The sequence below is a fragment of the Cnephaeus nilssonii genome (genome assembly GCF_951640355.1).
Source record: "Cnephaeus nilssonii genome assembly, chromosome: 12".
Classification (NCBI taxonomy): Eukaryota; Metazoa; Chordata; class Mammalia; order Chiroptera; family Vespertilionidae; genus Cnephaeus; species Cnephaeus nilssonii.
In genome coordinates this window covers 13,278,378-13,301,009 of record NC_137083.1, presented here as the reverse complement: position 1 = coordinate 13,301,009, position 22,632 = coordinate 13,278,378, and the positions used below count along the sequence as shown (strand labels likewise).

Here is a 22,632-nt window from a genome sequence, read left to right as displayed (position 1 = left end):
ATTTAGGAGACTGTGAGCATTGTTTCTAGAATAAGGCAAATGTGGAATGACTCAGCACTTTGGGGTTTTTTTGGTCTGTAGTTCTAACACTTTCCTTGATTTTTTTTTTTTTTTAATTGAACAGTCGAAAAGAGATAAATATTCTGCACCAGCCTGGAGATGAGACTGTAATTTCAGAATTCTCACTTGATGTCTTACCTTACTCCTATAAATAGCCCATACTTACTGTTATTTTGTATATTCAACCACAAATGTTTAGACTTCTGGTGGAAAATTTCAAATAATTGAGGTAATAACTACCAATAAAAACCTCCTCTTTTTATCAATTCTCTCTTATTCCCTGGTGCTAACACCATTAGAATCTCATTACATTACTTATTAAATGTTTCTGTTAGAAGTACCAACCCATTCCTTCTTTTTGCTATAAAACTTCATCTTGAAAAATTTACACCATTTACCATTATTTGTATGTAACTTTTTAATATTAGTTGATTAGTCTTTAAAACAATTGGGTAGGCTGATTTCATTATAAATTATTATTTACCTTAAATTTCCCAAAGTGAACATAATATTTCATTATTCAAGTGGACTGCTTAATAAAATGTACTATATAGGAATTTTTTATTTTAAAATTCTTGAACTTAATATTTTCACAAATGTTAAAATGGTTTTCACTATCATTAAAGGGAACCCATTTTTGTGTGTTCTCTACCAGCCAAAAATGATCATTTTTTATCTCCTTCAAAGGGGACAATTTAAGCATTGTTACTTAAATTGGATTATCTAGAATTAAGCCAATGTCTCTGTAAACTGTTATCTTTAGATATTCTTTGGATGTCACTGGTGAGAGGAGGCAGATATTTGTATTAAGTGCAAATACTTACATTAATTGCTGATTGAAAAATGATAAAAAAGAAAATCTTAATATTTTTTCTGAGAATTTTGACAGAAAAGGAAATCTTGGGTTGCTGTATTGATTTAAAATTATGTTCTCCTGTTATAAAGCCTGCTGAGCTTTCCTTTCCCTACCTGTACCTTTTTTTAAAAAAAGTGTTCAAGTGCTTAGTGATTACTAAAAGAGTTATTTATCTATATACAGTGCTCTACTCTCTTAGTATTGGTGTTCTCAAATAGTAGCATGGGAATGTCTTATGATATTGATGCCTAAATAAAAGTTGATTTAATTGACCAGTTTTTATTTGGACTCTTCTTGTCAATGAAATGATGAGTTCTGAGAACTTAGAATTTTGTAAGGGTCTTGGCTCACCACTTACATATGGTAGAGAAATAGAGTGGGTCCTAGAGAAAAGGGGATTCTGCATATTTCCTGTCAAAAAAAACAAGGAGTAAGTCCACAGGGTGAGGGCCAGATCCTGTAAATGATAAAGACAGAAAACCATAGGAAGCCATGTTACATGGAGCCATCAGGTCCAGGGGGTTTACCCTGAGTACATTTTGTTTTTCTTTTTTAAAAAGTACCATTTTATTTGTGGGGTTGTTGTTTTTTATTGATTTTAGAGAGAGAGGAAGGGAGAGGGATAGAGAGATAGAAACATTGACGCTCAACCACAGAGCCACACCGCTGGGCTACCCTGAGTACATTTTCTTACTCAGAACTCTGAAGTAGATTCATCACTGAGATTAGTGTCTGGCCCAATATGGGTGTAGGCACACCTTGTTTTTATTGTGCTTTGCTTCATTGCGCTTCACAGATGTTGCATTTTTTTTACAAATTGTTGACTACGCTGTCTACCAGCAAAAATATTACAAATACTTTATTGAGGTACTTGACTTATTGCAATGGTCTGAAACCAAACCCATGATATCTCTGAGATAGGCCTGTACGCAAGAGTGAATGAACCAGTATAACTTTATATAACATTTCACAGGCAGTTTTGTCAGTTGGTCTTATAGGACTGAGTTTAAATATTGGTTGGTCCTAAATCAAAAGACCTGGGGGGGGGGGATGAAATTACAAAGTCAGAGCTTATAAAGTATTATTTAATTAAATGGAAGCTAACTTAACTTTGTGCTTTAAAAGAAAATTAGGCAAAGGCCAGTGGTCGGCAAACTCATTAGTCAACAGAGCGGCAAACCGTGGCTCGCGAGCCGCAGTTTGCCGACCACTGGCCTAGGCGAAAGAACTGAAGGACTGGGCCATTGGTCGTTTTTCTTTTGTGAGGCCTTTTTTGGTTCCTTTTCTTTTAAGGAAAGCAACTACTGTGAAGAAAGAGAATTTTACATCTAGGTTTATGACTTAAGCAAGTCAATTAGCCTTGATAGACTTCAGTTTTCTGGTCTATTAACAAAAAGTTTAAATCTTAGGATTTATGTGAATATCCATTATGTTCACTTGACTCCCTTTTTTTTTTCTTTTTTGATCTGTGTTCACTCAGGTTCTCCTTGCCATCCTTAGTTTTTCCATATTCAAATGTAAAAAGATTCACCATCTTCATTTTTTTCTGTTCGCCTTCCCTACCTCTTCCACACCTCTTGGCCATCTGCATTATCTCCTGTACTCTGCACATCTGAGACAGAGTCGGTGTTTGTCCCACTGGTGAGAACTTTTTATTAAATGAGTATGTTACTGCATTTGGGGATTTGAGATAATCATTTAAAGTGTAATATGCCTTCCTGTGACAAGATTAAAAATTACACATCGGACAACAGTGTGGTGATTATGGGGGTGGAGGAGGATGGGTAGAGGTGGTGGAGGGCATAGAGGGGATAAAAGGTGACGGAAAAATAAAATTAAATTAAAAATTTTAAAATTACATGTCAAAGTTTATCTAAAGATAAATCTTATGTTGAAGTAACTGGCAGGTTGCTAGCAGTGGAATTTACCTACTATCTCATCTATTTATACTCAAAGGAGAAGGGCTATTATTGAGCACAATATTCATGTCAGGTTTGATTTTTGGATTGAGTTTCATTTCATACTTAAATTTCTGCGTAGTTCAGGTTTGACTTTTGTTTTTTTAGTGACAGGTGTTTAGTTTGAGAGCAGGGAGAAGAACGTTTTGTGACCTAGAGCAGCAGTGATTTTTTTTTTTAAATATATTTGTATTGATTTTAGAGAGGAAGGGAGAGGGAGAAAGAGAAACATCAATGATGAGAGAATCATTGATTGGCTGCCTCCTGCACGCCCCACCCCCCAACTGGGGATCGATCCTGCAACCCAGGCATGTGCCCTTGACTGGAATCAAACCCAGGACCCTTCAGTCCACAGGCTGACGCTCTATCCACTAAGCTAAACCAGCCAAGGCAGTGATTCTTAAATTAGTAATTCCCTTTGAGCTGGTCTCTGGCCTCATCTCAGACCCCTTGCTCATTTTAACTAATCATTAACAGCTGAGAAATACCTATTTATTTTTTTTATTGTTCTTAATTTATCTATCAGCTTATAACCACACAATCATTCCCTACCCACCCCCAACTGTGGAAGCCTTTTTTTATTTCTCTAGCCACAATGCTATATTTCTTAAAGGGCTTAAGTTATAAGAGTATTTTCTCCTAATGGCTGATTACTAAATTCCTTTCTGGACTTTGGTGGTTAATATATTTCCTGCTGGATATTTGTGTGACAATGAGTGCATTTCATAATGGGTACAGCCTATGAAATCACTTGGCCCGATTAAGTGTTTGCTTCTGGAAAACTGGAGTGCCCTCACTGGAGTGCTACGTGGCAGGAAGGCAGAGACTATATCTGATCCATCCTGTAGTTGAAATCCAGCCTCATAAAATAACTCTGTGTTTTTCAATTCATAAAGCCTTAACTTAGTTTTAAATTTCATATTTCTATTAAAACATTTAGCACTATTATAAGTGAAAGAAGGTGTTGTTTTCCTTGTACCATGCTTTTGGTACCATTTGTCTGGTTCTCATATTTACTTTTTCTGTTTAAAAAAAATAACACATGCTTATTGTCAAAAATTCAAATATACCAAGATCTAAAGGAGACAGCTAAAGTGCTCCCAACATCAAAAGACAGTCATCAATAATTAGTGAAAATCATTCCAATCCTCTCATTTTACACATATGACATCATTTGTTGGTTGGTCACAGGTCTCCCTGTCCCTCGGCACTGGAGTCAGTGTAATTTAAGTTCAGTGCTGCAGTGAGGAACTGGTTTAAACTAGGAGTCACGTGTCATATCTACAACCTTTGATCTTTAGAAGGTCAATACTGAAGGTGACTCAGTTGGATGAGATATACTTTTCTACTAATGTGGCCTGTCAGCCAATACAAACATTCCCTCAAACATGCTAAGCCCTGGGCCACATACCACACCGAGACCTGGGGAAGTCCCTGTTTTCAGAGAAGCTGTGGTTTCAGTGGTTCAGCGTTGTGTTTATAAGCGGTAAGATGTGGAGGCAGCACAGGGCCTCAGCGGCCGTCCTGCCAACTTCCTGATTTTATAGATGAGACTCTTGAGGTCTCTCGATGTTCAGTCAAATTCCTAGGCATTTAGCTCGAAACACAACAGGAACAAGAAGAACCCAGATTACTTCACTCCCAACCCAGTGTTCTTTCTAAGGCTGCCACACACTATTTGATTTTCAGAGAAGCGGGCAATGTAGGAGGTAAGAGCACAGCTTTGGAGCCAGAGATATGATTAGACTTAAATCTTGGATTCACCACTCTCTAACTCTGTGACCTTTGACATCTCTAAGATTTTGTTTTCTCATCTGTAAAATGAGGATATTACCTCATAGGGTTATTGAGGAAATAAGATAATGTTTTAAGATATTTCAACATAATTCCTGCAAAGGGAAGTGCTCGATAATGAATAAATTAATAGTAGCTCTTTGTTATTGACACATTCTAAATCATTTGGACCCCAACGTCATTGGATTTGAGGGCTGAAAGGGAGGGAGATAATCTAGTCTCTTTGTTTTACAGATAAGGAAACCAACACCCTGAGAGGTTAACTGACTTATGTGAGACCCACCGCTTCTTCATACAGAGCCTAGCTCAGTGCCCCAAGTTTATTAGTTTCTTAGAGCTATATTCTTTGAGGCCTTGTAAAATAAATGAAGCCAAAAGTGGGTCTATGTATTTTTCATGAAACTACTTCTAGGAATGTTCTGGCATCTGACATAAACCTGCTTTTGATATAGATTATTGCCATAGTTCTGTGATATTTTTTTTTTTGACAGCTCTTAGAAACTAAGATGTCAGATAATGGCTTAAGAGAAAGTGCTTATAATTTGGTTATTTAAACTCAGATTAATTTCTTGAGGTTTCTGCAAGAAATCTTCAGGTGGTTTACCATTTTTTCATTTTGCTCTCCTTTTTTCTAAGACCCTGTCTTCCCTAGTTTTGCATGGCTTCCTCTCAAAATGATCCAAAATATAGTTCTTAAGTCTTAAAAATAAAAGGTATTTCTTTCCTTTTGGATTTTGGTTATCTTGATTATTAAAACCTACATCTGTAGTGTTTCTGTTTTTTGAGGATTTGGGTGTTTACAGAATACAGACTATATAAAGTTAGTCTTACTCTCAGGAAAAATAGTAGACTGATGTTTTTGCCTTGAGGCATTTAGAGAAAACATTACAGCCCCTCACCTCAAAAGGCGTCTCACTATCCTGTAGCATTGCACCGCAGCCAGGAAACCACACAGTGTGCTATGTCAGTGTGGTGCGGATTCAGAGAAAGGAAATCTAACGGGAAAGCCTACAAAAAGAAAAGGGGTCTTGAACTCAAAAAAGTCTACGTTGTGGTGTATCACAGCAGAAGCAAGAAAAGCTGACGAGGTCTGGGAAGACAGAACTTTATACAAGGGAGTGTCTGCGTGTGTATGTGTGAATGCACACTTTGAATAATTATAAAGGCAGTGTTTATTAAAATGTATTTCATTTTCAGAATTGAACTGTCAGCTGTTAAAGTGTGTATCATTTTAGGGGGACACCCTGTGTGTGTGATGTGTGGGAATCCTTCTACTTGTGTCTTTTCCAGGCTTTCCATTTTCATGTGTGCTCAGCAGCTAAATACAGAGCCTTGCATGGGCCAGATAAACCTCAATTAAACTTAACTGAATTAAATTCTATATTTAGGGTAACAGCGCTGCCCACATACATACACTGTGCCTCTAGTACTATTCATCCATCTTGTTGCTAAGAAAGCTGCATGTCCCGCTAGCTTGCCCTGGAGCCTAGGAGTGCAAGGAGCTGTGAGTAACCCTTTACCTGCAGTACCCAGGTTGGGAGTGGTCCCATCACTAGGATAAGACTGGCTCTCATTCCCACTGAACTGACCATCCTTACTTCCCATCTATTTTTCTGCCCTCTATGCTTGCTTCCTCAACTACATATATTACCTGCTAGGCAGTATAACAAGTTTCTAAAGGACAAGCATCAAATCACCATCTCAGTAGTCTATTTCAGGTGAGGGGTAGTAGGTAGATTGGAGGAATTAAATAAACTTCCCAGGAAGGTCTACCCATACATACACAAAGAAAAAAAAAAAAGATCATGAGCTCCCCTCCTCCCATTCATACATACAAAGTCAGATATGTTCACACACAGGTGGATTTAACCCTAACATAGATTTAATGAGCCCAAATGTAAAACAGTACATTTTAGCTAAAATAAAGTCCATTTTTCATTCTAGATTGAAACTCTTGCCCTAACTGGTTTGGCTCAGTGGCTAGAGCATCGGCCTGCTAACTGAAGCGTCCCAGGTTTGATTCCAGTCAAGGGCACATGCCCTGGTTGTGGGCTCAGTTCCCAGTGGGGGGCATGCAGGAGGCAGCTGATCAGTGATTCTGTCTCATCAGTGATGTTTCTCTCTCTTTCTCCCTCTCCCTTCCTCTCTGAAATCAATAAAAATGTACTAAAAAAAAAAAACACACAACCAAACATCTAAGTGCACAGCATTTTAAAAAAAGAAATTTTTAAAAAATCTTGTAAAGATCATTTTACTTTCTGCCTAGAAGATGAACAATTAAGCAGAATATTATATACTAGAGGCCCAGTGCATGAAATTCATGCACAGTGGGGGCAGGGAGGTCCCTCAGCCCAGCCTGCGCCCTCTCACAGTCCGGGAGCCCTCAGGGGATGTCCGACTGCCAGCTTGGGCCCGCTTCCCGGCCTTAGCTGGCAGTTGGACATCCTTAGCGCTGCCGCGGAGGCGGGAGAGGCTCTCACCACCACCGTGCACTTGCCAGCTGTGAGCCCAGCTTCTGGCTAAGTGGCACTCCCCCTGTGGGAGCGCACTGACCCCCGGGGGGCATCTCCTGCATTTAGCGTCTGCCCCCTGGTGGTCAGTGCACATCATAGCGACTGGTCATTCCGCCATTCGGGCCATTTGCATATTATCCTTTTATTATATAGGATAGTTAGTATTTATCAAGCTTATTGTCTAACATGTACAATGACCAATGACAGTATTTGGAGAGTTGGAAGATTTAAAAACTTGAAGATTTCTAGAGAAATTATAGCCCAAATTGCAAGTAAATAGAAGCATATGCCTTGTCCTGTGTCACACACATGTACTACACACATAAAAGTTAACCACTTTCCTCATGGGCTTATAATTTCAAGAGGGCAATTTATTTTAATTGTTAAATCTGAAACCTACCCAAGCCCTGTGTGACAGGTACCTATGAGCCCCCATTAATTCCCTACTCAGATCCCTAAGTAGTATTAGAAAGTTAGAACTATTCTGTTACCAAACTCTTTGGAATTCATTCTTTGGAACCTCATATCCTAGTGTCTAAATGTTTAAGCTCATCTAGCTAAAAGAAAAAGTATTTTGTTTGTTTTAATCCCAGCTTCTACATTGGCAGTTATTTTTAATTTGAAGAGTAGCAGGTCTTGGAAATCATTAAAAGAATATATGACCAGTTTTCTCATCCTAAATTAAATAAGAGCATGGAAATAGTATTGTTGAGGACATCTTTAGAAACTATGGAAAAGCTGCCATCTTGCTTTCTCCTAAGTATAAGTTGGATGTAAGGGTGGTAAGACTTGAGGTTCACTGAGCTAACAATTTATCTTATTAATGAAATTGTATTTCTCTGCTAATGTACTTGGTGAGATAGTAATTATGAATAGATCTGCAGAATATGTAAGAGAACCATTAGATTACTTTTGAGGGAATCGCTCCCTGTAGCATATAGTCATTGTTTTCTCTCCTTTTATTTTTCATTGTGTGGTATGTAGTTTCCCTAAGGAAAAAAAAAAAATTATTTCCCCCATTTTTCAGTGTTCATTGAGTAAAACTGAAGCTTTGGGAAAGTGTTATGTTTATATTATAGTTTTGTGTGCTTACCAATATACATACCACACAGTAACCCAGGGGGACACATAGATCCTGATTTGAGAATAAAAATTAGATTAAGGTTCTGTTTTTCTGGTCACCTAAAAAGCAGAATGTTTATCAACACTAGAAGTCAAGGTTTTCTCTATCAGGGACTCTTCTTTTTGGTAAGAAACCTTAATAAAACATTTCCTATGATACTTTGCTCTAATCTGATGAATGCTTGAGACACAGGATATTAGCATCATAGATATCACTTGATATATTTTCCCTCAGGGAACTAAACATTAGTAATCACACACACTGCTTTACTTGGTGAGGTTGGGAATTGTTTGGCTTTCTGTCTGACCCTAATTATTTTCAGAAACAGCAGGAACACTATAGCTTCCTTGCTCAAAAAGGGAGGATCATAGGTGTCATACCTATGGGTTCATTCCCCCAGACATTTACACAGAAGGGCACGGGTGTCCTTGGATGTCATCAAACATAGTCAGGAAAGAGTGTGCTATGAACAGCCCTCATTGTGAAGCCCTGATAGATGCCGATTTCTAATCATTGGGAAGAAAAAAGTAAGTTTCCAAGACTACTCAGAACAGATTACAACAGTGCCCCTTATTTGTTTCACTTTCTGTCGTTTTAGTTACCTGCAGTCAATCATGGTCTGAAAATATTAAATGGAAAATTGCAGAAATAAACAATTCATTAGTCATGACTAGATGATCCTCCTTTTGATGTATCGTCAGAAAGTCAGTAGTAGCCTAATGCTTTGTCACAATGCCTGCATCATTCACCTCACTCCATCTCCTCACATAAACTTTGTATCTTCTCACATCATCACAAGAAGAGTTAGTACAGTACAATAAGATATTTTGAGTCCTGGCCGGGTTTTCTCGGTGGTTAGAGCATTGGCCCTCAGACTGAAGGATCCTGGATTCGATTCTGATCAAGGGCACATACCTCAGTTGTAGGTTGCAGGTTCAATCCCCAGCCCTGGTTGGGGGCGAGAGCAGGAGGCAGCCAATCGATGTGTCTCTCTCACATCGATGTTTCTCCCTCCCTCCTTCCCTCCCTCCCTTCCTCCTCCTCCTCCTCTTCCTCCTCCTCCATCTCCTCCTTCTCCTCCATCTCCTCCTCTTCCATCTCCTCCTCCTCCTCCTCCTCCTCCTTCTCCTCCTTCTTCTTCTCTCTCTCTCCCTCTCTCTCTTGCCATCACTCTCTCCCTCCCTCCCTTCCACTCTATATAAAAATCAATGAGAAAAATATCCTTGGGTGAGGATAAATTTGTTTAAAAAGATATTTTGAGAAGATTCCACATTCAGTTAGATTTTATATCCTCCTATATAATAAAAGGCTAATATGCAAATAGACTGAACGGGGGAACGACCGGTCGCTATGATGTGCACTGACCACCAGGGGGCAGATGCTCAACACAGGAGTTGCCCCCTGATGGTTAGTGTGCTCCCATAGGGGGAGCACCGCTCAGCCAGAAGCCCTGAGCTAGGCTCACGGCTGGCGAGCGCAGCAGTGGTAGCCAGAGCCTCTCCTGCCTCTGCAGCAGCGCTAAGGATATCCAACTGAAATCTCCCAGACTGTGGACTGCAAGAGGGCACAGGCCTAGCTGAGGGACCCCCCCGAGTGCACGAATCTCATGCATCAGGCCTCCCAGTGCACGAATTCGTGCACCTTGAAAGGAACTGTGGGCTGCAAGGCTGTGGTGGGCATAGGGGCGGGTCTTGGCCCATCCTCTGTGCCCCTGACAGGCCCTTCCCACCACGGCCCCCGGTCCCGTCTTCCAGCAGCCCTGCTCCCACTGCCGCCGCTCCCACATGCTGACAGTGCCATCCCCACTCGCACCCACTGATGGTGTGGAGCGATTGGGGCCAGCACCAACAGCAGGTGTGAGCATCAGCGGGTGTGAGCGGCGGCTTCTGCCCCCATCACCTCTCAGGAGCAGGGGGAGGTGGACAAGCCCTCAGGGGCGATCAGGGCCGGCAGCCACTGCTTGCACCCACTGACGACACCAAGCGATCGGGGCTGGGTGTCAGCAGCGGGTACAAGCAGTGGCTCCGGCGCCTGCAGCGAGTGCGAGCAGGGCTGGCGCCAGCAGCGGGTGCAAGCTCCCAGCAGGACCACAGCACATGGGAGCAAAGAATTTTCAGTAACCACCAGAGGCTCACCCTGATGACAGCAACCGGCACCCCGCCTTGGTCTGGGTCCCCCTCACCCCCCGCTCACCTGTTCCACCATCCCACCACGGCCAATGCTCGCTATGTTCCGCACGCACTCCCTGGTGGTCAGTGCACATCATAGCGAATGGTTTGGTTGTTCTGCTGTTCGGTCTATTTGCATATTAGGATTTTATATATCTACATTATTCTATTTTATTGTTAAGTTATTGTTAATCCCTTACTGTGCCTAATTTTATATGTATGCATATGAAAAAACATAGTATATATAGGGTTCAGACTATCCACAGTTTCAGGCATTCACTGGGGCTCTTGGAACAAATCCATCATGGATAATGGAGAACTACCATACTCAAGTATTTCATAGTAAATGTCATGACTTTAAGCGTCTGGCTGACTACACTGGCTCAACTCAATGTTTACAGAAAATATCTCACAGAAGTCCCCAAAATACCTTCTAGCTTTAGACATTGGTAGGATAATGGCAGTTTAAACTTCATATTAACCAGTGATTCTTTTTTCTCTTTTTTTTCAATCCTCACCTGAGGACATGATTTCCATTGATGAGAGAGAGAGAGAGAACATTGCAGTAGTCAGTTGCCTTCTGTACACACCCAACTGGGGATTGAACCCATCACCCTTCAGTGTACAGAAAGATGCACCAATCAACTGAGCCACTCTGGCCAGGGCAACCATTAATTCTTTATAACACTCTATACATCTGGCAGGGAAAGGATGAGGATATTTACATTTGAAGAAAAGCTTTTTTTTTTTTTAATAACAAACTACTTTGCTTATTTTAGAATTTTCCTGTTTTATTACCCTCAGTAACAGAAAGAATAGAAGACTGGGTGATGATGATACATCCAGATGCATTGAAGTTTATTTTAGAGCCAGAAAAGACCCATAGCAGCCACTGTCTTCTTCTTGCCCTCTGCCAACATACTAGGGAAAAAAATCACATCATTGGATAATAGTCTCAAGCCAAACATTTTTATATGTATTCTAGTAAATTAACATATTCTTGTGTTTTGTATTTTCTGAACTATGTCTTTGCTTTATCCTTTTCAATTATACTTTTCTGTTACTGAAAGCTTCCTGTACTTTCCCGTTTCAGGATTATAGCTGGACGGACATCCGCTGCCCCTTTGAAAAACGGAGAGACGCAGCATGCGTGTTTTGGGACAATGTTGTATACATTTTGGGTGGCTCTCAGCTTTTCCCCATAAAACGAATGGACTGCTATAATGTGGTGAAGGACAGCTGGTATTCCAAACTGGGCCCCCCAACACCTAGAGACAGCCTCGCTGCCTGTGCCGCAGAGGGCAAAATTTATACATCTGGAGGTTCTGAAGTCGGTAAGGACTTTCTCAGTGTTTTTGTTTGGGGCATGTGTTTTAAAGCCACGTACCTTGGCTTTCCTATTTAAATAAACAGTTGGTGTTATTTATCCAGATATTTTTTGACATAATTTAAATGTATATGTTACATTTTAGAGCCCATTTCCCTGAAGGCTTACCTTATTCCTTTATAAATCAGTATTTTAAAAGTGCTTCAACTTCCTAGATTAGGTCCATTTTTTAAAAAAATGTCCAGTTTTTTAAAAATGTGTTATTAATTTTTAGAGAGAGAGGAAGGGAGAGGGATAGAGAGATATAAATATTGATGAGAGAGGAACATCATCAATTGGCTGCCTCCTGCACGCCCCCTTCTGGGGATGGAGCCCACAATCCAGGCATGTGCCCTGACAGGGAATCGAACTGGAGGACCTTTTGGTTCCTGGGTCAATGCTCAACCACTGAAACATACAACGGTACCTTGATAATATACTCAAGAATGGGCCAGCATGACTTCAGGGCTTACCACACAACCACCGAGAGAAGTCAGGAAGAGTAGAATTGTTAGTGGTACAGTGGCTGTTATAGAATACTAGAGGCCCAGTGCACAGATTCGTGCACCAGTGGGGTCCCTCGGCCTGGCCTGCGGGATCAGGCCAAAACCGGCTCTCCGACATCCACTGAGGGGGTCCCAGATTACGAGAGGGTGCAGGCCAGGCCGAGGGACCCCATCGGTGCAAGATCGAGGCCGGGGAGGGATCCAGGAAGTTGGCAGGCTGGGGAGGGACTGCAGGAGGGCTCCAGGGTGTGTCCAGCCTATCTCGCTCAGTCCCAATTGGCTGGACCCCAGCAGCAAGCTAACCTACCAGTCGGAGTGTCTGCCTCCTGATCGTCAGTGCACGTCATAATGAGCGGTTGAGTGGCCTTAGCATATCATTACACATTATGTTTTGATTGGTTGAACCGCAGACTGGACGACTGGACACTTAGCATATTAGGCTTTTCTTATATAGGACTAGTGGCCCGAATGCACAAAATTCATGCACGGGGGTGGGGAGGAGTTCCCTCAGCCCAGCCTGCACCCTCTCCAATTGGGGACCACTTGGGGGATGTGGTATCGGGCCTAAACCAGCAGTCAGACATCCCTCTCGCAATCTGGGACTGCTGGCTCCTAACCGCTCACCTGCCTGCCTGCCTGATCGCCCCCAACTGCCCTCCCCTGCTGGCCTGATCTCGCCCCCAAATGCCCTCCCCTGCCGACCTGGTTGCCCCCAACTGCCCTCCCTGCCGGCCTGATCTTGCCCCCAACGGCCTTCCCCTGCCAGCCTGATCTTGCCCCCAAATGCTCTCCCCTGCTGGCCTGATCACCCCTAACAGCCTCTGCCTTGGCCCCCACCACCATGGCTTTGTCCAGAAGGAAGTCGGACATCTGGAAGATGGCTGGTCGACCCAGTCTAATTAGCATATTACCCTTTTAGTAGTATAGATAGATTATATAGGATAGGATTGCTTAAATGGGGGGAGGGAGAGCCTTTTTCATCATGAGGAGATGCTCTTGGCAGACAAAAATACATAATCCCTATATCTGAACTGATAGCCAGCCATATACACTATACTGCCAAACCAGTTATTAAAAAATTGAACTGCTTTCTTACACCTTACACCAAATAGCTGTTGCCCTTAAAACCCCTCCTCAGCACCCACCTTAGGTTCTGCCTTCGCAATTCACCCAGATTAGGTTCTGCTTGGTCGGTTTCTATGCCAGTCAGCATCTTCGGGCCTATCAACAGGCCTGATCAGAGAGGCAGGGCTGATCAGCAGCCCTGGTGCAGGCGCAGCTGCTGGCCAGGTCGGGAGAGAAAGAGATAGGCAAGTGCTGATCAACAGCTGCCACGGAGGCTATGGATCAGACCCTGCTTCTCTCTCCCGGCCTCTCTCTGGGCCTGATCCACAGCCCCCTTGGCAGTTAGTGCTGGGTCGCGGTGCCCACTGCGGTGGCAGTCAGTGCTGGGCCGCCACGACAACCCAGCCCTGACTGCAAAACTGACTTCCAGTCAGTCGAGCCTTCGGTCATTTTGGATGTTACGGACCCTGGCTCTTTATATATATAGATTATATGGTAAACCTCAGAATATTATCAGATAGTTTTCATATTTTAAGGTATGGGTTTTCTACCTGTAAATAGGTTGCTTTCCCCCTCTATATAAACATTTCAAGTTTGGATAATTCCCATCATGCACCACTGGGCTGGAGGACATCCATAAAATTCCTTATTTTATTTTGAAATCAAACCAAATCTTTTTTCTAAAATGTAATTACAGTATATAAGTCTCTCCACAGATCCTTCTGTGAATATTTTCCAAGGTCTGTACCAACTATTTCTACATTGTGTTGCTGTTGTTGAGTCTAGAAAAGACTCTATAACCCTAAATTCTTTCTTCCAGTAACTGACTCCCTCTACAGTCAGCTCGCTCCAGGCCTACACACACACTCCATCAAGCATGATGGGGCCTTCTTCTTTTCCAGGAAACTCAGCTCTGTATTTATTTGAGTGTTATGACACGAGAACTGAGAGCTGGCACACAAAGCCCAGCATGCTGACCCAGCGCTGCAGCCACGGGATGGTGGAAGCCAATGGCCTAATCTATGTTTGCGGTGGAAGTTTAGGGAACAATGTTTCTGGCCGAGTGTTGAATTCCTGTGAAGTTTATGATCCTGCCACAGAAACGTACGTATGGATTTCAAACTCTGTTTCACAGTATTGTATTTGTAAGCTCAGTGAAAAATGTGTTAAAAAGAGCCCAACGGAAGAATTTAGCTCTTATATTAAGAATGTACACAGTTTTAAATGTTTACAGCCTGGACCCTTCCCCTGCACCTTAAGAAATGGCTTCAGTTATACCCTGTGGCAGCCCCTCTCTTTCTCTTCCTCCTTGTAGGCAGTAAATGTCTATGAATGAGACAAGTCTGACTGCTTGATCAAACTCATGAAATAACTTCCTTTTAGAGGTCAGGAAATGTAGGGGAGGAGGGGGAAAATTAGGATCAGTAGTAAATTTGCCTTTAATTAAGAAATATTATATGTTTAATTAGAAATAGTAATGAATTATAACCCTAGGTATAATGCCTTTTGTGAGTTTGTGCTTATAAAAGTATGTTTAGATTTATGTTTATTAAACCAAGTTATTCTTAAATAACTATTGTAACTGCATTTTTGCATTTATTTATTTACACTTCCCTCCTGCTTTTAAAGGGTTTAAAGAAGCATAATCAGTAACTCCTTTCTGAAGCAAAAATGCAGTTACAATAGTTTTTTTACTCATATTTTCCTCATCTGGTTACCAATGTTAGAAATAGAATTGAGTGCAATATATCTTGAAAATTAAGTTATATATTACTAAGATTTTCTTTCTAATATGTGATCTGTCCATCCATGATTTTTAAGAATTTTTCTTCCCAGTTTTGACAATTTTCTTAAGTATTTTGTAACTTGAATGTGTTTAATTGGAAGGTCTGGAATAAAACCTCTGCAGTCAGAATTTTAAGAAAAGTGTTTTGTGAAACTTCCTTAATTCTAAACTTTCAGGAAACTTACCCTATATAATAAAACCCTAATATGCAAATCAACTGAACAGCAGAACAACTGGTCGTTATGATGCACACTGACCACCAAGGGGCAGACGCTCAATGCAGGAGAGGGAGGCAACTGGCGACAGCAATTGGGGGGCGGGGGTGGGGGGGCTAGTGCCTCTCCAGTCACCTCCCACAAACCAGCAGTCAGACATCCCCCAAGGGCGCAGGCCAGGCTGAGGGATCCCCCACCGGCCCCCTCGCTCCGCGCCCCGCCCCCGCCCCCATGCACGAATTTCATGCAGGGACATCTAGTATATACATAAAAACATGTATCTTTATACCATGGATCTATTTGAAGAAGAGTGGGCTATATATATTGAATTTTTCCAAGTCAAATACTGTGTTGATTGCACTTGGATAGCTCACTCTATAGAGCTCACTGCATGGAGAGGCAGTGGAGGCCTGGTGCTGGCTCTCCCACTTCCAAGGTATGTGCTGGTCTTTTCACCTGGATGGGCATGTGTGTTTTATCCTGAAAAGCAGGAGCAGCGTTGCCAACCTCACCTTACAGAGTACTCTGAAAATGAGAGTGGTGACTGCCAAACCACTTTTTAAAAATAAATATAAGGCAACAAATAAGTTACTACTACTTCATAGTTAATCATTATGCCTTAATTATGTTTTTAAAAGTTACATTTATTACATTGTTTAAAAGAAGAAATAGAAATAACCATACTAGAGAGTTAATGCTTATGCCAATTTTTTTCTTTTGTTGTTGTTTGGAGTATTTTGGTTATTAGCTATTATGAACACAACCCTGTGTGCCAGTACCACCTTCACAAACAGAAATGTCAGTTGTGTACATGAGAGTATATGCAAAAGAAGGGATTGAATATCATAGAAGAAAATAGCTAACCACATTCTCTATGATGTGTATGAATGTGATGCTGTTACCTGTGAATTAGTGTCCTTCAGCACTTGTATCCACATCTATTTCTCAATCTCAGTATTTGTTGTAGTGGCTGTGAACACAGCAACATACTAATAAGTTATTAAACTTCAGGATGATAGCACTTTTGTTACTAGGGCTGGCTAAAGTACTAAGTGTAAATTTGAAGATGAGCATGTGAATAGTAATTGATACTACTAATTTGCTGATGCTAGAGGCCCATAATAAGTTTGTTTTACTTATTCATATATAAATATTAAAACCATATGTGACAGTGTTTGTGCTTTATAGTCTCTTATGTACCTTTCCCTTGTTTTTTGTTATCATTTTACAAGTTATTATGAACTGCAGGAAATGGATTTCTTCCAAAGACATGTTAATAGTCTCAGATATGTTCTATATGTCATATCCTATCTGAGTTGAAGGGAATAAAATCTATATTTACCCACCTATAAATAAATTACTCAAAACCACTGTAAAGCTTTTGTTTTCTAGTCTTCCAGATGTGTGTGTGTGTGTATGTATGTAAGTGAGCACTTAGTTGGGATAACAAATCTTTCTTATAAATTAATATTGTCTGTGAACAGTACACTAAAAACTTCCTTTTATTTTTTCAGATGGACTGAGCTGTGTCCAATGATTGAGGCAAGGAAGAATCATGGACTGGTGTTTGTAAAAGATAAGATATTTGCTGTGGGTGGTCAGAATGGCTTAGGTGTGTGGTGTTAATTCACTGTTCAACTTTCCCAATAATTTGATGATACTTCCTTATCTTAAATTATGGAAACATTTCTTAAAATCAAGATACAAGGGTTTATCCCATACATCATTATACTTATTTTTATGGTTTATAGTTTATAGAGCCCTAACCGGTTTGGCTCAGTGGATAGAGCGTCGGCCTGCGGACTCAAGGGTCCCAGGTTCGATTCTGGTCAAGGGCATGTACCTTGGTTGCGGGCACATACCCGGTGGGGAGTGTGCCCGAGGCAGCTGATCGATGTTTCTCTCTCATCGATGTTTCTAGCTCTATCCCTCTCCCTCTCTGTAAAGAATCAATAAAATATGTATATTTTTAAAAAGAACTATTGAATAACAAATATTTGAACTTCTAAAAAACGTTAAAAACTTTTAAAATACAGGTTTTAGGACTTGTATCCAGGCTCTGAATGGCAAACTTTCCTAACATTTTTAAAAATTGCATGAAAATATTAGTATTACTATTTTATTAAATGAGTCAGTTTGACCTTGTTTATTTTTTTAAGATTTTTAATTGATTTTTAGAGATAGAGGAAGAAAAAGGGGGAGAGAGAGTGACACATCGATTGGCGGCTGCCTCCTTATACGCCCCTTTGAGCCCCCAACCCGGGCATGTGCCCTGTCTGAGAATCGAACTGGCAACCTTTTTTTTTTTTTTTTAAATATATTTTTATTGATTTCAGAGAGGAAGAGAGAGGGAAAGATAGAAGCATCAATGATGAGAATCAATGATTGGCTGCCTCCTACACGCCCCCTACTGGGGATCGAGCCTGCCAACCCAGGCATGTGTCCTTGATCAGAATCGAACCCAGGGGCCCTTCAGTCCCCAGTATCCACTGAGCCAAACTGGCTAGGGCTAGCAACCTTTTTGGTTGGACAATGCCCAACCAACTGAGCCATACTGGCCAGAGCTTTATTTTCTTAAATAATGTACTAAAATCTTAAATAATTGCTTTAAATAATGGAGACTCTGGACTGAATCTATAGGTTACTCCACAAACCTCATTTTAGTCAGCACCTTTAAGCATTACTTAAATGTAACAATAAAGTAACTTTCCCTTCTCTTATCTCTATTCATTGCTATTTTCCATAAACTGCTGAAAGATAAATAGTACAAGGACAAAGTGGGACATTTGAATAATTAGAATTAAAGTTAATCAGAAGGAAAATCCACAGCTTGGTTTACTTTTTATTTTAATTTTGCATAATTATTTATAATTCTAAAATGACAAAAGTTAAATGTCTGTTGTGTTAAGGTAAGAATAGATGTGTGGGTATTATAAGATTCTTACACCTTTTCTGCATACTTAAACATTATCATAATAAAATGTTAGAAAAATGAAAAGAAATATTACTTTAAGAGATGTTCTTAGAATTGTTTATGTAGTTCATGTTGTTTTATTCTTTTGAAGGTGGTCTGGACAATGTGGAATATTATGATATTAAATTAAATGAATGGAAGATGGTCTCACCGATGCCATGGAAGGGTGTAACAGTGAAGTGTGCAGCGGTTGGCTCTATAGTTTACGTCTTGGCTGGTTTTCAAGGTGTGGGTCGATTAGGACACATCCTTGAATATAATACTGAAACAGATAAATGGTTTGCCAACTCCAAAGTTCGAGCTTTTCCAGTAACAAGTTGTTTAATTTGTGTTGTTGATACTTGTGGAGCAAATGAAGAAACCCTTGAAACATGAAAAATGAGTGAACTTCAAGATTTATTGGAGACTCAAAAATATGGCCACCAATACTTTGTTCCAAGAGTTGGTTACAAAGTTTTAGTTTGGTCGGTTTTGGGTTTTTTTGTGTGTATGTTGTTGTTGTTTTTGTTTGTTTTTTAAAGGAAGTTTCAAGTAAAGAAAGATCCCTATAAAGTCAGAGTTCCTTACTTAATTCAGACCACATTTTAGCTGTCCACCTAATCATGAACATATCTAGCAAGAAAACTTGAAAAATACTAAGCATTTGGTGAAAATATGAATTTTTCTTAAATGAATTTCGCATTTGTAACTATGACTATCACAGAGTGGGAGATTGGCTCATCAGTGAACAGTCTCATCTTAGCTCTAGATTCTATTTTCATACATCACAGAAGTGCTATGTAGTTAGGCTGTTTGTTTCAGTTCAGTCAAGAACTAAAAAATAGTATGGAGCAGTGTAGTCTCCCATAGTTTTGCTTGTCTTCGTTTGTTCCATTCAGTGCCAAATGTGTTCCATTTTTAAAAGTAAGGCAGAGTGAGTCGAGGCATGTGCATACTCTCTCACAAACTTCATAATTGCATTTTGGGACTTAAAAATGTACCAAACTCCTGATGAAATATATTTAATCCAATTAAATATATGCCATCTTTTAAACAGAAATGTCAAGCTTAGCACCCATTATTAATTTGTCACTGTGTTACCCAGGGCTTAAAAAATGATTGTCTCTTTAGTCCTCATTTCAAATAAAATCCATTTATAATAGGAATGATTGACTAGCCAAAAATAAAGCTATTTATATCAAATTTATAGGTCACTAGAATAGTACTGATAATTATACAATATCAGTGTTGATTTTGAACTTCTAATGGATTAAAAGGTACATGATTTCTTTTCCTTAGCAAGATACATCAGAGATATTTGATCCCATTGTATCTAAAAGTTTTGTAATTTGAATTGCATATTTGTCATCTCTTATTAATTGCTTTTGTGAGGTCAACAGGTCTTTTACAAACCCATCTATTCATTTCTTCCTACTAATGTTTTGCCCGTTTACATTATGATATGTATGGAATGAGCTATATAAAGCTGTCACCATCAATGTTTTTATCTGGTAATATTAAATATTTTTTAACTTAAAACAGACTGCTAAGTTCTATTCATTCTTTATTTTAGATGTGTTAATGATTTTTTTTTAAATTTGTGAAGCAGTGTTCCTATTTTAATTTTGTTTTCTCTATATGGGAGTTGTATAATCTTAAACACTAAAAATGTTTAAATGAAAATGGAACTGTAAAAAGCATTATGATATGTTTCTGTTTATATAGGGTTTTTTATGTACATAATAGCTTTATTAAGATATAATGTACATATCAAACACTTCACCATTTAAAGTGTACCATTCAGTGGTCTTTAATATATTCGCAAAGTTGTGCAGCTGTCACCACAATTTTGAAACACTTTCATCACCACAAAAAGAAACCCCATACTCATTAGCAGTCACTCACCATTACCCCCATGTCTCATTTCACTATGGCTCCTGCAATAAATTACTACAAACTTGGTGGCTTAAAACAACAGAAATGTACTCCTTTTTAAAATATATTTTTTTTATTGATTTTTTTTTTACAGAGAGGAAAGGAGAGGGAGAAAGAGTCAGAAACATCGATGAGAGAGAAACATCAATCAGCTGCCTCCTGCACACCCCCTACTGGGGATGTGCCCGCAACCAAGGTACATGCCCTTGACCGGAATCGAACCTGGGACTCTTCAGTCCGCAGGCCAATGCTCAATCCACTGAGCCAAACCGGTTAGGGCCAGAAATGTACTCAGTTCAGCAGGCAGAAGTCCTACATCAAGGGTCAGGGTGCTTCCTTCTAGGGGCTCTGAGGCAGAAACTACCCAAGCCTCTTCCTACCTTCTGGTAGTTGCTGGCAGTCCTTGCTATTCCTTGGCTTAGAGCTGCCTCACTTCATTCACTGCCTCTGTCTTTACATGGCCTTTTCCCCTATGTCTCTCTGAGACTTTATATGGTGTTATAAGGTCAACAGTCATTGGATTTAGCCCACCCTAACCCCATCTACTATGACCTCATCTCAGCTGATGACATTTGCAAAGACCCTATTTCCAAATAGGTCACATTCTAAAGTTCTGGGTGGGCATGAATTTTGGGGAGATATTATTCAACCCAGTCCTAGGCAACCATTAATCTTTCTCTAGATTTGCCTATTCTGAACATTTTTTTATGTTGGGTTTTGAAGTTTTCACTCTATTGGGGGGAGGGGGAAGAATGTGTCATGAGAAAACAGATAAATCTGCATTGAGGAACTTCTACAAAAAAGTTACAGCCTTCAATAGTGTCAAGGTCATGAAAGTCAAGGAAAGACTGAGGAAATATTCCAGAATAAAGGAGACTAAAGAAATATGAGTAAGGCAATATATGGTCAATGACAGGAGACAAAAACATACAATGGGGTAGAGATAGTCTATTCAATAAATGCTGTTGAGAAAATTGGACAGATACATGCAAAAACATGAAACTAGACCACCTCACACCATATATAAGAATAAACTCAAAATGGATTAAAGATTTAAATGTAAGACTCAAAACAATAAAACGAGAACATAGGCAAATCTGGCATCTCTCATCAATATGTTTTCTGATATATCGCCTCCAGCAAGGGGAAAAAAATGGGGACTATATCAAATAAAAAGGTTTTACACAGCAAAGGAAATTAAAAAAAATGAAAATACAACCTACTGAATGGAGGATGTTCACCTTACACAACTCCACACCAAAAACTCAATCCAACTAAAAAAAAACAAAATGGGCAGAGGACCTGAATAGACACTTCTCTGAAGAGGACATACATGTGGCCAATAGACCTATGAAAAGATGCTCAATGTCACTAATCATCAGAGAAATGAAAATTAAAACCACAATGAGATATCACCTCACACCTGTCAGAATGGCTATCATCAATGAATAAACAAATATCAAGTGTTGGTGAGGATGTGGAGAAAAGGGAACCCTCATGCAGTGTTGGTGTGAATGCAGATTGATGCAGCCCCTATGGGAAAGTGTATGGAGGTTCCTCAAAAAATTTAAAAATGGAACTGCTTTATGACCCAGCAATTCCACTTCTGGGTATATATCTGAAGAAATCCAAAACTCTAATTTGAAAGAATATATGCACCCCTGTGTTCACTGCAGCATTATTTACAATAGCCAAGATATGGAAGCAACCCAAGTATTCATTAATAGATGAGAACATCATGCTAAGTGAAATAAGCCAGTCCATGAAAGAAAAATACCACATGGTCTCACTCATCTATGGATAATAAAAAAAATTATAAGCTGTTGAACAAAAATAGATACAGAGGCAGTAAAGCATCAAACAGATTGTCAAATTACAGCGGGAAGGTTAGGGAGAGGTGGGGGAGATAAGAGATCAACCAAAGGACTTGTATGCAAGCATATAAGCATAACCAATGGACACAAAACTCTGGGGGGTGAGGGCATGTATGGGAGTGGGGTGGGGGAGCAATGGTAAGATATGTACACATATAATACCTTAATAAAAAAATGAAAATAAAATTTAAAAAGTGGTGAAATTATGTATATACCACTCAGCCATAAAAAAGGACCATTTGCGACAACATGGATGGACCTAGTGGGTATTATCCTAAGAAAAATAAGTCAGAAACAACATGATTTCATTTATATGTGGCATCTAAAGAACAAAACAAATGAACAAACAAAATGGAAACAGACTCGTAGATACAGAGAACAGACTGATGGTTGCCCGAGGGGAGAGGGGTTGGAGAGCTGGGTAAAAAAGGTGGAGAGATTAAGAAGTACAAATTGGTAG

The 22,632-nt window shown here is 40.0% G+C and overlaps 1 protein-coding gene across 1 annotated transcript in view; it reads left to right on the top strand.

The window, feature by feature from the left end:
• KLHL7 (kelch like family member 7) overlaps positions 1 to 19,905 on the top strand; it is a 50,165-nt gene extending 30,260 nt beyond the window's left edge. Inside the window, exons 8-11 of the mRNA XM_079786040.1 lie at positions 11,566 to 11,806; positions 14,312 to 14,513; positions 16,925 to 17,022; positions 18,476 to 19,905. Of these exons, the coding sequence (XP_079642166.1) occupies positions 11,566 to 11,806; positions 14,312 to 14,513; positions 16,925 to 17,022; positions 18,476 to 18,759 (825 nt within the window). The 3' untranslated portion in view covers positions 18,760 to 19,905. The remainder of the gene's footprint in view (positions 1 to 11,565; positions 11,807 to 14,311; positions 14,514 to 16,924; positions 17,023 to 18,475) is intronic.
• The last annotated feature ends 2,727 nt before the right edge of the window (positions 19,906 to 22,632 follow it).